The sequence below is a fragment of the Zophobas morio genome, unplaced genomic scaffold (genome assembly GCF_036711695.1).
Source record: "Zophobas morio isolate AGI-343-1 ecotype UQ-CSIRO unplaced genomic scaffold, CSIRO_AGI_Zmor_V1 ptg000024l, whole genome shotgun sequence".
NCBI lineage: Eukaryota > Metazoa > Arthropoda > Insecta > Coleoptera > Tenebrionidae > Zophobas > Zophobas morio.
This window is the reverse complement of record NW_026972129.1, coordinates 9,260,793-9,278,441: the sequence shown is the minus strand read 5'-3', so window position 1 is coordinate 9,278,441 and position 17,649 is coordinate 9,260,793. Positions and strand designations below refer to the sequence as shown.

Here is a 17,649-nt window from a genome sequence, read left to right as displayed (position 1 = left end):
GGATTTATCGGTTGAGACAGGGAAGGAATTTTATTGGAACTTACCTATGATGTTTATAAAATTGCCAACGACGCTACCGTTTCTTCTTTTGCTTGGAGCATCATAACGGCAGATTGAGTAAATATATTTGAAACAATGTTGTCTTTTCGAAGCGCTGGAATTTATTACTTGCGCTTTTACTGCTGTTTTGGATTAGAAATGAGCTCGTAAAATGAATTTTATACGGGGCGCCACGAAGCTGTATTTATGAATAAAATACTTCTAGGATAAAGCAACAAAAACCTTTATTGGAACATGTAACTTAATCTTTAATTTACTTCACTTTACTTGGATATTGTTTAACTTCTACCTCCCTTGCTCAAATGTAGGTAGATCAAATCGTTTGTTACCCTTTGACTCTGAAAATGTGTGTGAATTTTTTAATTTTTAATGAAAGTATGTATCATAAAATTTTCTGTTTTTTTTTAGAGCCCGCAGACAATTTGGAATTAAAAATTTATTTAATTTACAAAAATCGGGAACAAAATGGTAAAAAAAAACTTTCCGCATAGTAAACTATGTTTTTTCTTGGTCATAACAATATATACCGTAAAAAAACTGCCTTGGATTCCAAATATATGTACAGTAACAACACAGTTTTTGTATACTAATAAAATTTTACAGTCTAAAAGTTTAAGAACCCAAATAAACAGTAAATTACAGACCTTAGTGGGCAGGGGGATTTGTGTTGTTCTGTAGCAAAGTTAACAGAGATGCTTGGAAGGATAGCGTACAGTAATGGAACATTAACTTGTTGTTTGTGTCGGTAGGTCGTATGTAGTTGACTTTCAACGTTATGAAACTATTTCCTCTCGGTATTTAACCGAGTGCATCTCTGACGACCAGCTATCTTCCTAAATACAATTTGAATAATTTTCCTTTGTTTCCTTAGTCTTTGTATAAGTCGAACTTTACTAGATGCGGCGAAAAATGTTGGAACTAATCTTTTCTGCGATTCTGATAACCTACTTCCCCCCACATAGTTCGACGCTATAGTCATGAAATTCATTACATTAGTGAAACACGACACATAAAACTGACCACGGAGAGTACATTTTTCTTTGCTACTGTTGCCCTATAAAATAAGCCAGCGTTAAAAATTTTGGGTATTTTGATTTGCTACACTCCTTTTCCTTCGTTACTAGCTTCTACGATTAAAGCTATGCTTAAACCACAGAGTGAAAATTCAAAATAAATATTTAATGCCGTTTAAGAAGGACCGAAATTAGTTTACTTAAAATCTATAATTTTGTGCAAAACATTGGCCTTTCCAAATAAAAGAAATGTATTCGGTTTTGTAGGCTCAAAATTAATTTGTATAATGTTGTTTACAATTTTGATTTTTTTTCCCAAAAATTTCGATGTCTCGGATAAAAACTCAACGCAACACGTGTAGGAGTATGTTATTTTATACTATTTAAAACCCATTTACCATGTACAATTTTGAGATGACGTCATCAATTTATTGGTGGGAATGATTAAACAAAGTCTGGTTAGCGTCATCTTCATGATATTCATAATACATACATAAAATTTGACAAAATATGGACAATGATCTTCCTTGATATCATTTCAAAACTATTAAAAGTATATAAGTGTAGTCTGTTGTGAAAAAGACGTTTGACATGCCTGGTGTGTAGCGGTGAGGGGAGATTATAAACAATTGTGTATGGCACACAGGTTTATTGAAAATTGATTATTACATCAGAGCACCCGTGTGCTAGATGTTCCGGACAAAACTTAATAGCGACTGACTTAAAAACTAACTGTGTCGGTGTAACATAAGAAGTCGCCCCCGAATCGAAACCCAATGATTTTTTACGGGTCAACCGGGTCAAAGGGGTGGCTGCAGACCTGCAGCTGCAACATTTCTTTGACACACCGACGACATAGGCGTACTAAAAACATAGGCGTACCGACGACATTGTAGCACACGCAACAATGCCAATGGGTAGGAATATTCGGGAGCAACACTAATAGTTGTTACACAGTGCTGTAATAAATAGATATTACACGAAGTGTTTTTTCTAGATTTTGTGGATCACCGATTTCATCACTTAGGAAGCACGTATTTACCATCTAAATATTTTAATAACTTTATTGTTGTAGGGTCATTAGTTTTATGCTATTATAATAAAGGTTGTTTCAATTTTGGATGCTTTATTTATAAAGTAATATAATGCTCGCGTAATAGAACCGTAAGCTAATGCTGTAATTTGTAATGGGGCAAATTGTTCCTTTGCGTGAAAAAGAAAGCTGTAAACACTAGTAGGTTAATAATACTCATTGTATTGTATATTGCACAGAAACAGTGCAACACTATGTATACCCGTTGAACAAGCCAGCGTCTCAAGAACGTGGCCAGAGGAGTAATAACGTATAATGGAATTGGACCCATTCAGTGGTCTTTACATTTAAAAAGCATACAAGGCGAAACTTTCCACAATACTTGTGTTGCATGCTTACTACAGTGTTAAGTCCTGAAGTGGCCCAGTTAACAGCCACTGTGTCTCATATCGCTCAAATAAAATCCTCCTTTTCAATATTTTTTTCCTCAAGCCAATATCTAGATATCTAGTGCATAGTTCGGACGTCGCTGGATATACGTGAATTTGAAGGAAAAGTAATCCCATTTTGTAATGTACAATTCAAGGTTAGTCACTCCCACGGGAGGTTCAAATGCACCTTTGCATTGGCAGGTTGCCTCTTTACCGGCTCCGATCATTTTTTTATTGATATTATATGTTATTAAATTAAGATCGTAATTTGGCTTCATGTCCGAATTTCTTAACTCATTCGGAAAGCCCTGAATACTTCACCTGTGGACATCTAACATATACTCGACCTTTAAGTCAGTCCATACCGGACATAGCTTTGACTTCTGTTTCGACTTCTTTAATAAACGAAGTATAGTTTTTCAAAAGCTTTACTGTTTTTCCGTTCAAAAGCAACATTGCGAAAATCCAAGACTGCTCTTTCGTTATTAATAGTTCAACTAGCTAGTGAAGAATTCTTGATTTCTACACCAACTGTTTCATGAGCTGATGTTGGAATGGCTATGATGATCATCATCAAACAGGTGCATACTTGTTGGCTCCCGCGGTCACTTTTGACCATAACTAACAGGTAAATTGGCTCCTATTAGACATATCAGTTGGCTTTCATCCTTGGCGGGTAAGGTACCTATGCAGAAGGGCAAGGGATTTAATATAATTGTGGTTCCAGTGATCATCGAGCGTGTGGAAAATGATGATTCTGATACAGATAACATTGTTATTGACTACTTTTCAAGAGATTTTATATAGATTAGTTGCTTATATTGACGTTTGTAGGCTAGATCTGTAAAACTTATGTGCGTACTCGAAATACGTATCCATTTAGTTGACTTCGTTATTTTAGTAAGCCAGTAACTCACTATAATGAATTTTGGTTACAATATTTTCGCTATTTCATATATAGATGCTGTTTGATTTGAGGGTAATCCGGTTCGAAGGACCAATGTTTCTTGCTGAGCTAATGGGACTCAACAACGAAAAATACCCTCGTTCTAACCTTTATTAGTACACGCGATTATATTAACTAACAAATGAAATTTGAAGAGTACTTTTTCTCTTGACAGCTCTATATAGGGTGATCAAAAAATGGCGCGCTAACTTAACGGCATTTTATAGGTATTCATAATTCTAACTTCGAAAAATTTAACAAAAAAAAATATTTTTGTTATGTACCAATCTCACGTTCAATTACAAAAATAGAATATCAATTTAAAATTTACTACATACATGAAAAAGGTGATAACGTAGCCATTGTTGTCAAATTTATTCTGACCAATTTTTACGTTTATTGCAATATAAAATGAAGGAAACGGCCGATAAAGATATGCTACTTCCAAAATTATTTTGAATAATGAAATATAAAGAGAAAAACTTAATTTTGAAGGCCTTTGCCTACAACCCTAAGAATATTTTAAATTATTTGTTCTTTGCTCAACAAGCGGCCCTTAACAACGTGTTATAAGATTCCTTGTGTCATTTATATTGTCTATACATATATTGTACATAAAAGGTAACAGTCATAATTTCGAATTCCACAGTTAGACAAACTCTGAAGTTGTACAATGTACAATAATATAAATAAATTTAACAAGTGATTTTAATTTGCCAAAAGGAATTTTGTAACATTTATCGAAATTAATACACATATCGTTATATCACTAGAAATACGCCACTGAAAAACGCAACGTAAATATCATTATTAAATAATAAGAATAAAAGTGGACCACAATGGGAACCTCGTGACACACCTGAACCAACTGTACATATATAACAAGATCAGAAATAGAATTTCCTATTTTAACGAACTGTTTTCTATCACTAATGAAAACTTAGCATCAAAGTTCATAATCCTTAATTTATATAACAGAATATGCTTTGATAAAATCTTCATAGATGGCGTCAATCTGAAATCCCTCCAAAGCATTGACGATGTAGTCTTGATATAATAATAAATTAGTTGAAGTAGATCGTCCTTGACGGAATCCATGTTGACGATTATGATATTATTGGCTTGCAGGATATTTTTAATTGGTTGAATATGAGTTTGTCTCTATAATTTGTAACGAGATCTCGGCTTCCAGATTTAAAAATAGGAGCTAAATAGCTTTCTTTCCACATGTTTAGAACCGAGCCACAAGAACGTGATAAATTAAAACGGTTTACTTTTATTTTAGAATGATTAACACTGATTTGTGAATTTTCATAAACTGTTTTAAGATAATTCTACACCAACTGTGTTATGAAGTCACTATCATTAACGATAGTTATAAACTATCCCGATTAAACCAGCTTTCAAAAAAAAAAAACACGTTGAAATCGGTTCGCCCGTTTGGGAGATATGGTGCCACAAACAGATACACAGACAAACAAAAGCTTTAAAGTTATATCATCCCTCTTTTTGCGTCAAGAATTAAAAATGAAACTTAACGGGAAGCACAACGTTTTGTAGTAATCAGAGTTAAACCTGTCAAACGCACTTGTTGATGGACAAAGCGGTCAAAACAATGGTAACAATATGAACACAGTCACTTATGTGTTTACAGCACTAACAAAATCTGAATCATACGCATGACATCATTTTATCTCTTCGTACGACGGAGAATAACTTGCTTCAATTTTATAAAATCTCTGAAAATAATTTTTAACTTATATTAATATGTTGTGCATTCTTATCAATTATGATTTGACAACGTTGTCACCGATTTAGCAAGCAGTGATTTTATGCGGTTTTATAATTTCCGTAGTAATATAAATGCTCTGCGTTGCAGCTTAATGAGAAACGAATTAACAGCTTAGAATAACTGTAAACAATGTGACTAGTTATTTTAGCGTTCATTACTTTGCCATGTGAATTATTAATATTCACTATTAAAACATTAAAATAATTCATTCCCATTTTATGTTAAAGTAGATATACCATACGACAGCGCAGCTTTTTTTTTCGGTTACAGTCTAATATTTCTTTTTTTTTTAATAGCCGTTTTAATTTGTTTAGTTCTAGTTATTTGAGGAGCTGAGGTGAATTGTGGCAAGTGTCTTGTTATTATTATAATGTCAAATTGACATGTGAGTGAAGTGTCAAAATTGATAGTAAAAGTACGCGATTGCACCATGAGAAATAATGGTGTGTTGTATGATTCTGCGGACTTCGATCGTTTGTGTTGTTTGGATTCTTGCACAAAAACCTTTCCAGTGTATAAACACTTTGTCACTAAATATCAGTTCATACCTGGAAAGCCTTACCCATGCGAGTGTTTCAGCATTAAATCATACCATCTGGCGGTAAAAAGTCAGCAGTTGGGTATTGTCGGTAACAGGAAAAGTTGTTCCGAGCAATATAACGCTACGTCCTGTTGTTTTCGCAGACCTGATCCCTCTCACGGCTTTCAGCTAATCGAATATGCAGACAAATGTTGCTCCGAACTTGAACTACCAGTAAAAGAGTGCTGCGACAAAGAGTGTCTTTCAAAAGCTATTGTTACCGACTGTTGTAAGTGTTGTGATAAGTCCGTCAATTGTGATTTAATTACCGCCTCCCGTTTGCAAAGTAAAGTGTTGTGTTTAACACCTCCCTGTAAACCCTCTTGTTTGAAAACTAAATCCTCGAGTGTTAACGTCCACAATAAATCATCTTGCGCTGATAGAAAATCATCTTTTAAGGAAATCATACTGTGTAGAAAATGTAAGGAAAAAAGAGATAAAAAGAGATGTGAAAAATGTCGTTGTAGAAGTGGGTCTGTTGTTTATTATCGAAGAAAGTGTGAATGTGTTAAGAGCAATACTGGAGGACGGTGTGTCGATGATTCCTGTTCGAAATTAGACTGTAAGAAGTACAAATGTAAATATTTAGATTTAATACAGAGAATCAAATGTATTTTCACTAAAGAGCGTTAACTCGCGAAAGAGGTAAATTAAATTTTCAACAAACTGTTTTGGACACTTTTATTATTTCCCCCTGATTGAATTTAAAAATTAATGTAAATATTCGCGTGTCCGGATATTACGTTTTTGAATATCGGGTTATATCTGGGAGGCAAATAATTGCAGCTTCAGATCAGTGAGTTTAATGGAATTCAAGTGGTAGGTGCCCCAAGGAATACTCATGATGGCAGAATAAATGTATTATATCTAGCGGAAATATCAGGAAAATGTGGAGCTTGGACATCAATTTCAATTATGAGATTCGCAAAGGTACCTACTACTCTCTTCTCAAATTAAAGACTGTCGACGAAATGTATAATGCATCGAGGATTTTTTTCATTAATACTTAGAAATTGCGCACTGAATACTATCCTCATTGATTTCTCGAAAATAAATTTGTTTTCTGACCAACCAACATTATAACTTTTTCCAGGAGAGAAGTTTCATCAATAATATAATCACGTTCGACTACGCTTTATATTGATATCAGTGCTTTGATCAACCGGGTCGTTAAACGTCTTTATCACGTACACTCATGCAATAATTCCTACTAAAACTCTCAGTGGGTTCATAATTTAAAAAATTATATCTGTTAATCGCAACGGTGGTCTTATTACTTGAGTTATATTTTAGACTTCAGATCTGACATGTAGAAGATAGGCGGTGAACCCCTGTTAGTAGATGTGGCGTTAAGAGTAGGATAAGACAATAAAATACTAGCTACACGACTTTAGTATTGAGTGGTCTCTTGTATTTTAAACTATCAAATTCAGGGTTCACAGATGTACAGTTACAAAAAAGTGCAGCTTCTGTTACTGGAGAATGGAAGATAAAGTTTAGGGAAAATGCTTTATGTCGAAAAAAAAAGCTTTTCGAGAAAGTACTGTTTAAAATAATAATAATAAATTTGAACATAACTTTTGTCAGGTTAGTAGGTATGTAGTATCTTGTATTATTTATAATCTAATAGATCTAAATAATAAAGCTAAAATTTTGTAAAACTCCTACCGTTGTTCGTAATGGAACACGTGAATGTCAACAAACTTCTAACTTTGCTAGTACCAACTTGGTTCCGTAGGGTAGAAGATAATGCCAAGTCCAGACATATGTATAATACGATTTGTTATTAAGTTTATGTTTAAGAAACAGATGTCTAAATTTTTATTTTTTATAATAAGCGGAAAGTAATAATAATATTTTTTTAGCTGTGTATATCTAAATAATGAACAAAATTATAAACAAGTTTTGATTATTCAAACTATAAAAAAACTATATTTTATTTAACTCTTGATATTATTGCCGTAGTTACATGCAGATATTGAATTAAATAAATTAAATTAGAAAATTTTGAGTATTTCCTACACTCATTTTTTCTCAATGGTTTTATGTGTCCGTTCATCTGCAGATTATTTAACCAAGGAAAACGACTGTTTCTTGATGATGTAATGCTTCGACGTTAAATTGGAAAAAATCTCATTACGTTCACCAATTTACGTAACATTCCAGACACAATTTACGTAATTCATACTTTTCAGCACCACTGTTGTAACCGTCCCTAATATATGTTAGTTTTCTCTTCATAATCACATAAAAAACACCATATTAAATCGGTATTACGGAGTGCAGAAAAATCAAGAGTTGGATGAAAGTTACAAAAATTATGTTAAAATTCTCATCATTCGGATTTTCTTATGAAATTCATAAAGAGTTTTTACCTTGAACTAGAACATCAAAGAACAAAATTTGCTGGTATTTTTTATTCTTTGTTCATCGATAAACTGTGTACTATGTATTAAAATGAATTTTTCTTTTATCTGTTTTTATTTTTCGAGCGAAAGTTAGAGAATATCATCCAGTGAGCGCTACTTTCTATTTTCTCGACGTTTTGTGTACCCTTAGACTACGAAAAATAGGGCTCTCCGTCTGTCTGTTGTCTGCGTTTATTTTGTTAGACAGATAATTTCCGAAACTGGACCAATTGTTGTGAAATTTTATGTGTATTTTAGAAATACGAGGGTTGTCCGGCGGAAATTGAGCCTCGTCTAGAAGATGGGTGCTTAAAAAAAAAACTTCGACTGTATGTATACACACATAATGTTAGTAGTTGATGTCTCAAATTTGGTTATGATTGATGTAACGGTTATTGAGAAAACGTAAAACAAATCACAACATGTCTAGTGAAACGCTGTCTTTTTGGAAATTGGAATATCGTGGTGTGATAAAACACCTTGTAAAAAAAGGTAAATGTGTCAATGAAATGAATGAAGAATTATTGGCCACTTATCCACAATGTGCTCCACCACATGCAACGGTCAAAAGGTGGACTCGACTGTTCAAAGAAGGACGAAAGTTAATTGAAGACGATGAACACCCAGGGCCCTCTTACACTGTCGTTCTCGACAAAATATCAAAAAAGTAGAACAATTAGTTCTCGAAGACCGTCGAATTCGAGTTCGTCAGATAGCAGAGGAATTGAAGATTAGTAAAGATAGTGTTGGACAAATTCTTCATAATCATTTGTTAATGAGCGAGGTGAGCGCGCGTTGGGTACCCAAAATGCTAACGCCGTTAGATCGGGAACGGAGAGTGGAAAGTTCTCATGATTTTCTTCATTTATGTGAGAATAATTTGGATGCGATTTGTCATCGTATTGTAACCGGTGATGAAAGATGGATTTATCAGTACGATCCAGAATTCAAACAAGAGTCTATGCAATGCATAAAAAAGGGAAAAAAGCCACCGAGCAAGTTTAAGGTTCAAAGGATGGCAACCAAACTTATGGCAACGATATTCTGGGATAGCGCAGGAATATTTCTGGTGGATTACCTTCCAAGGGGAAGAACAATGAACAGTCAATATTGTGCTGACTTAATAATCAAACTGCGACAAGCTATTATTGAAAAACGCAGGAGCAAACTTAGCCGAGGAATTCTCCTATTGCAGGACAATGCCCCAGTTCACACAACTCAAGTTGTAAAGCGTGCTGTACGAGATATGGGCTTCGAGGAAATTAATCATCCACCCTACGGTCCAGATCTGGCTACCAGCGATTTTTATTTGTTTAAAGATTTAAAAAAGGCGTTACGTGGTAGGAGATTTTTCGATGAAAACGAAATGAAGTCAGCTGTAGATGAGCATTTTGCAGACCAAGTTTCTGAATATTTTTTTCGCGGAATAAAACAACTGCACGGTCGATGTGAAAAGTGTATTGAAATAGATAGAGATTATGTTACAAAGTAAAAAATATAATAGATTTTAAAAGTCAGTCTTTCATGTACATCGTAAATGCCAAACCAAAATTTGTCTTGTCATTTCCACCAACAATTTGATGACGTTATCTTAAAATTTTGCATAGTAAATGTTATTTAATTTATTTTAGCCTAGACATCCAGATTTCTGAAAATAAGAATTAACAATTTAAAATTAATTTCTTGAAAAATACAATAAGAGACACAGATGAATCTATTTCCAGAAAAATTACGTATCCAGATGTTACTCAAAAATAATTAACTAAATATTTACAAACAAATTTAGAAAATCATCGGCATGCCTAATGTTCATACCGTTGAATCTTCAACGAACGTCAAGTTGTCACCAGGAAATAAGCAAGTACAAACAAATTATAATCCAATTATTTTAACGTTTGTAGAATTTGAATTTATTATTGCTCTTTAAAGCGTCTTGAAACGTTAAAACACTTCGAAAATTTTCCATTGTGTCCGCCATCGCCACTTTTTTCCTATGTTAAATTTTAAATCAAATACTGCGGTGTCGTCGGTGTTATTTTCAATGTAGAATGGAGTGCTGGTGGTTTTTTAATTTTGGCAAACACTATAGATTCTGCATTCAATATAAACCTTGACTTAAATGTTTTCTATGACTTTTGTGAAGGGATGGATTTCGTTACCAGTGCTAAATATAGTACCTTGCAACCATATTTTAATTATGGTCCGGTAACGTGCTGCAATTTAGAACAATTATTGTTCATGTAAACGCTCGACCTTCATGTTTGGTATTATACGTTGGATGTCTATGGATCAATTCCATTGATTCGACCATTGGTTGTGATCGACATTTGTGCATAGAATGGGGATAGAATGATAAGCCCCAACAAAATACAATAAGGGGGTTTGAACCCATCATTTTTTTAAGATCTCCTAAGCAGTGCTAGGAAAACACAATTTTACGAGGAAAATTAAAAAAGTACGTGATTCAACAGAAACTTAACAACCATTCGCTGGTAAATATTAACCTCAATACTAACAGTGAAAATGTGACGGAGGTACAGTGTTCCTAGTTCGGCTGAGCACGCCCTAGGTGTCCTTGGGACCAAATAATCCTTGAAATTATAATTCTATCTACCCACTCTATTTCTATGCATTTGCAACAGGCCACCATTACAACGAGGCGGCAAAATTCAATACTTTCTAAAGCCTACTTAATCTTCGATCTTTTATAATCACCTTGTAGCTACTCTCTTGCAATTGGTTCTAAGTTTAGAATGTATTTTGAATAAATTGAATACAGATATTCAACTAAAGAACAAAGAATCAGTCAATAGATGTACTGATATCTATATATATACGTATTTGACGAGGGGACTTCAGATAATAATCTACCTAAGTGTGAAACTGGCGAGGTACAAACTTCAACCTTTACTGTCAACTACGTAGTTTCATTTTCCGCAATACATTTTCATTTCTATGAAATGAGGAAATCTAAACTGGAATATCGAAATGTGATAAAATTTTGTGCAAAGAAACCACCGAATGGTTACAATGAATAGTGAAAATAGCTCGCCGCTTTATCAAGATAAATTTTCCTTTAAACAGTTTAAATAGAATAAAGAAAATGTCGAAGATGGGTTAACACTTCTAAGGCTTGCAGAAATAATAAAAAGTTCTAGTTTCTAGATCTTGACAACAGTCGAATGAAATTGTTTTCATCGTATATGAACTAGACATATCAGAAGGTAGCGTCTGGAATACTTTCCACAATGAAGTGGATATGAGAAAACCAAAGTATCACGAAGTCACCGCGTACACCTAAACAAAAATCATAAATAGGTACAAAAAATTTACCAGTCAAATTTGATTACCTTAGGGATATAGAAGGATCATTGCTGATATACAGACATAATTAAAAAAGGGTAATTTCTGGTATGTACACGACATTGATGAAATAGATAAGGCTCAGAAAGTTTTTTGACAGGAGAAGAATATAAATATGTAAGTGATAGAAATTGGACTGCTTCCGTAAATTGTGAATTTAGCTGCCACGAACTATTATTTAAGTATATATAAAAAAAAAAACTAAAGAAGATTTTGGCTGAATGCGGGAGTTAAAGATTTCAGTGGATCAATTTTTATAAAAAAATCGGCTGCGTGTGTTGAAATAAGAGTTTATACAGGAAAACAACATTTAATACAAATCTTTTGTTTGAAAGTCCCCCATATATTTGTTAATAAGCGTCATATAAATTTTTTTAAAATAACATATACTCTTACACTTGTGATTTATGAATCCGCATTAATTGTTTACCTTTGGCAGATTTTCGAAAAAAAATCAAAATTCTATAGTAATGTTTTAAACTAGTCTGAGCGGCAGGTAAATCGTTACAGAATAGCTCATGAGGCGGTGTGTCTACCTTGTAACCCTAAGGTCCGACGTTTGAAGCTCACATGGGCAGGATTTGCTCTTTTTTCTTAAACCACGACTTATTTACTATTTATTATTTTTCTAATTTATAGAAGTGATAAAAAAATCATATTTTTTAAGGAAGCGGAAAATAAGGGTGAGGGAAGTTCTGTCTAACCAACCTTAGACCAATTTTCTAAAAATCAATATACATATTACTTTGAACCGTTGGACAATAAACTCATTACTAATTTAATTTGATAATACTTACAAAATCTATTCGAATTTTTGCAATGTATTCTAACAACACAATTTTATTGTGTGAAGGCCTCTAAAGTTCAAAAATGTGTTTCTTTGTTATCTGCACTAAACGTGTATTGAGAATTTTTTGGCATCAGTGGAAGAGTTGTACATCTCAAATTGTTTTCAAGTTTTACATGTATGTTAGGAATATGATATACCTAGATGGTAAAACGCCAAGTAAAATTTGGCTAATTATCCCCACCAACAACGGGATGACGTCATCTCTAAAATTTACAATAGTAAATCATCTTACAATTTTGCCGAATAAATGTTATTTCAATTTTATAAAATTACATATTCCTACAGGAGTGGTTTATGAAAAGGTTCTTGATTTTTTACCTTAAACATGCAGATTTTTATAAAAAAATCAATATTGTGTGACGACATTTTGCAATTTAACTTTGAAATGGCAAAACCGAATGCTCTGAAATTTTGCGAACCTCTTAAGGTTATCGGATGAATGGTAAATTAAATAAACAACGTTGGACGTCATCTAAAATTTTATCGAATGCATCTAAAACATGCGCAATATTAAGAGTCTATACTCATATTTTACACATATTATTAATGTTTTCATATTTTTTAGAATTGCTTATACAAGGTGACTCAAAAAACCCTGTACCTATTCAAATTTACATACGTGTCCTTGACTTCATCTCTAAAATTTGTATATGTAAAAACTCATTAGAAATATCTGGGTACAATGCTTCTTTTCTGATACTGTAACAGTCGTCACATCTATTAATCTTAGCTTATGGAGTCATCTTACAGAAGATACAGTTGTCAAATTTAAAATTTATAATTTTTAGAAGCTATAATAATCTTCGACCAATTTTTGTATGTAATAATATATTAACAAAATGTTGCCAAGTCAGTGACTCAAATTGTCTACATAAAATACCCAAATAAATCTAGCACTTGAATTATTAGTAATCTGAAAATAAAGCACTTTAATGATAAACAACTTAACAATTTATTGTAACAATGCCTTATGGGAAATGTTCGTAGTAATATTAAAGCTTTCTAGTTCCAGATCTTACGAATTAAGTACAATTTTGTTCGATCTGATAGGCGTAACCACAGAAACGACAGGTTACTGTCCAGGACCCTTCTTAATCTCCTTGCTTCATTTAAAGCACTACTTAAAGTCTGTGGAGGAGCGGTCGCACTTGAAGCTCAGTCTCTGAAGGATTACTAACGTGCGATTCTTTAAATTTTTAATCTGGGTAGGCTTAAAAACGCATGTGCATGTGGGGTGCATACACCGCGCGCCTGTCAATGTCAAGTTAAATGCAGAACAGTAATATCTAACGTGAAAAAGTGAATATGTTGAAAGTTGGTGTTATGAACGACATGAATTTTTATATCTAAGATAAACCTAGATTCAAAATTTAAATACTTATTTAAAGAATTGCACGTTATTTGCAACATTTTTTTCTACTTTAATTGTGCCGTTGATGATTGAAGCTATATTCCACTTACGTGTTGTTTGCATGCCAGATTTATTATGCGGGAGGTGAAATTTTTTAACTTTTTCATTAAATTAATATTACAATATTGTAAAAAGTTATATGATACGTTTGACATGGTATTAATTAGTATACATTTCTGCCTATATTATTTTAATGCTGTTAGGTTCGTGCTTGTGAAATTTTCAATAAGGATTTAAACTATGACATAACTGATTTTTTTTTAATTGTGTAGATTTAACGTCTTATTTGCCCAACATATGCAAGTTACTTTGAAGTTATAGCTATAATCTGTGGGAAAATGTTTTTGTTTGCAAGACAGAACATTAAAAACATCTCTAAACGTTTCGACCTTTCACTTGTTTGCATGAGCTATTCTGATCCTTCTTTTATTTTAGATCGCAGAAAATAATAAGAGACGAAATAAATATTTTCTTCTCCTCTTACTCGATTTTACGTAAACAACAACATTATATGTTTAAGAATCGTGTTTTTAATCATATGGACATTAAAAATTCGTAAAAATTTCTTCGATTGGTTCGAAAACGTAATTTAATTTTCCCTATGCCTTTTGTGTCGTTGCTTGGAAAACACATTCCAAGAACAACAACCTACGCAATATTGATTCGTAATGGGAAAGCTTCGTTAAAAGAAAGGATACTAAATCAAAGGATCTCATCTCAATCCTCTCTAGCGACACTATCCCATTTATATTTTAGCCTGTATTCCTTACTCCCGGAGAAAAATTTTAGTTCCCTCTCATCAAGTCGGATTAACAGTATAAATTCTAACTTTCTAGAGATAAATTAAATTTTCCGAATAGTTTGAGATTTGCGTTTGAAACCTCATTTAAACTGAACATAAGTACTCACATTGGACATTCAAGAGAACTGAAGCGTTGAGTGGCTGTTCAAGCGCGATGTGGTGTACGTAACAGGTCAAAGTGGCATTATGGTGAGCTCTTTGCACCCTTGCCAGTCTCGCATCGTTTCGCGCACCAACTTTTTGATCCCGAATTGTTTCGGTAATGTTGAGAACGTCAAGAGGCACCTCTGGGGCATCCAATAAAGCCAGCGAACCTAAGTTCAGTTCCCAGGACAGCGACGGTTTTGGGTTGCCTTCGTCCACCACGCAGGCCACAGTCAAATCGGCGTTCTCTTTAACAGGGATGAACGGATTGCCGGGGTCTAGAATTCGGTTGTCGATCATAAGATAGGCTTTCTTTGGTGCATCTGAAAAGGAAATGAGATGTCACGTTAGGAAAGCTGTGGTGGAGTGTAATACATTTGTCGTATCACGTGCGATCGAAAAAAGTATAGCTTCTACTGGCGACACAGATAGTTTTGTATATAAATAACAATTTTAAACTACCATAGAATCAACGTAAATAAATGTAAATAGAATAAATGCTTAAAGAAAAGTTGTTAGCTGTTAGTTATGATAACAACATGCTCATGTTAACGTTCAAGAACCTGACATTCCAACAAGCTGAAACTCATTTTGAGTTTTTAATTAGAATCAAACAAAACTTTTGATATGGGATTTGAGCAGACGAGATTTTCACGCCTGAAAAGGTTGCCTGATACGTTCATGTGGTTTTCAAAGTAAGTTTTTTGTTTGTTGAGGTGCACCCCGTTCCGCCAACGACATATGAAACAGGCTTTATGCGGCAAATGGCAAAAAAAAGATGTAGACAGGAATCCGTATATATACTAATGATAAAAAAATATGTCTTGACGAAATGAAATAAATAAGAATGTTTTACTTCTAGAGTATAAGCTAGAAAAGCATAATAATGTAGTTCTTTTGATACAGTTTGTCCTAATATTTGTTTTATTTATCAGATAATCTCCGGAATTACCGACCAGTTACTATAATAAGGTATTTTAGGTGCCCTTCAAGATTATCTTATATATGGCAAGTTTGTTTGTTCATTTGCACTAAAATTTGATGATGCCATCACAAAATATTGCTGGGTAAATCTCACTTTAAATTTATATTGTGACCTGCTGCTTTATATGTGGTTTAATAGTTTACCCATATTTTTAGCTTTATTGGTAGGTGGATAATTACAAAACGTAAAATTTGTCTTAGAACCTGCAACATCGATTAAAAGTTGCCTGTTTATCCCTTTCAGAAATTTCAGAACGTTATCTCAAAAAAATTGTTAAATGAATGTTTATAAAAAATATGCCCTAAAATCTACTCTTATTTGTGTTTTATGAAAAAATAGTATTTTTCTTTTGTAGATTTTTGGACACATTCTTAGTTAAGGCTATTAGCAAATAAGACTGTTTGTGTAATTGGTAATTGAATGTTTTCCATAAAAGTTGGGTTTACTACAACTACTTACACGTATTTCAATAATTAAGCAGATTATAAGCTCAATTCTCTAAAAACGTAAATAAATCGATGTGATTAAACTAGTATGAACCCTGAGATCAGGCCGAAATATTTTAAGATAAAACAACAACTGCTAAAATCTGACCTATTTTGATTACATATTAATAAATACTGTCTACTTTTTTTGGAAACCACTTTTCCTGTATTTTTTGTAAATTAAATTATTATTTTAGTTAGGGTAATTTCGAAATTTTGTTCAGTTGCTTCTAAAATTATCACTTAAACGTAGTTTGTCTTATCAGGAATACACAAAATGCAGGTGTTGTTTGGACTGTTTTTCAAGGGTGTGTATATTTTTTTATAGTTTCTTCTCCATTATTTTTGTAGTAAAAATTTATGATGGACTAGAAACCACAGTCTTCAACAAATATTTCTGGTCTGCAACATATTACTGTATCTATTTCAAACTATTTCCTATTTTTTGGTTGGCTTATAAGTTCATACGACATTTTTTCTTCTTTCATTTTTAAAATTTCGCCTTATTAAGTAGTGTTTTTCCAACGACATTTTTTGTAACCATATCTAGAAAAGGTATATAGTTATTGTGATTATTGAAGTCATTCTTAAAACTACATACACTAGACGTTAGGAATCGTACTATAACATGCATTATTTGCACATTTGGTCTTTTTAGTTATCGATTTTGATTTTGCAGTTTTGAAGAATGAAGGTGTGTTAGATATCGGGACAGAATAGGTATTTTTTCAGCACTACGCGTGATATTTTTGATCGAATTAGTGCTGCGGGTGATGAGAAGAAATAATTTTCTTCAACTGAAAAATATTAAAGATACGAGGTACTTCATTCTGACTAAAATGTCAAATACAAAAATAGTGTGCAAAGGTTACATTTCCTAGTGTAAATCTTATCTTATTGAATTCTTATAAAAATATTCATCTCTTTCTTGGACACAGAAGTGGAAAATGTACTAGACAAAGCGTTGGCATCAATATTATTGTCAGCATACTACGAAAGATCGCTGAATATTTGAACTTGCCAAATCCTTGAAGTTAACAGTCCACTGTTTTTGGAGAACATCTGCTACAATGCTGCTGTGATGTCCATTCCTGCCTCATACAGAGGCAGGAATGGACATCACAATTTTAATTTTTATATGTTTATAAATTTAATGTTTTTATTAATTGAAAACGAAATAAATGTCTAAGTATGTATATCATTGTAATCGCAACTTAACTATGTTTCAAAATCCGTTAAACAATATATCGCCTTTAAATTACAGTCGAACAAATAGGTTTTTTGAAAAATTAAAAAAATTTATACCCGCCACTGCTTCTAGCGTATTATGTTACGAAAACACACTT

At 33.0% G+C, this 17,649-nt stretch overlaps 1 protein-coding gene across 2 annotated transcripts in view; it reads right to left on the bottom strand.

Annotated features, from left to right (window-relative positions):
- LOC135135394 (hemicentin-1) overlaps positions 1-17,649 on the bottom strand; it is a 454,269-nt gene that overhangs the window by 110,584 nt on the left and 326,036 nt on the right. For both annotated transcript variants that reach the window (XM_064064429.1, XM_064064430.1), the window contains exon 4: positions 14,797-15,156. In XM_064064429.1, the coding sequence (XP_063920499.1) occupies positions 14,797-15,156 (360 nt within the window). The remainder of the gene's footprint in view (positions 1-14,796; positions 15,157-17,649) is intronic.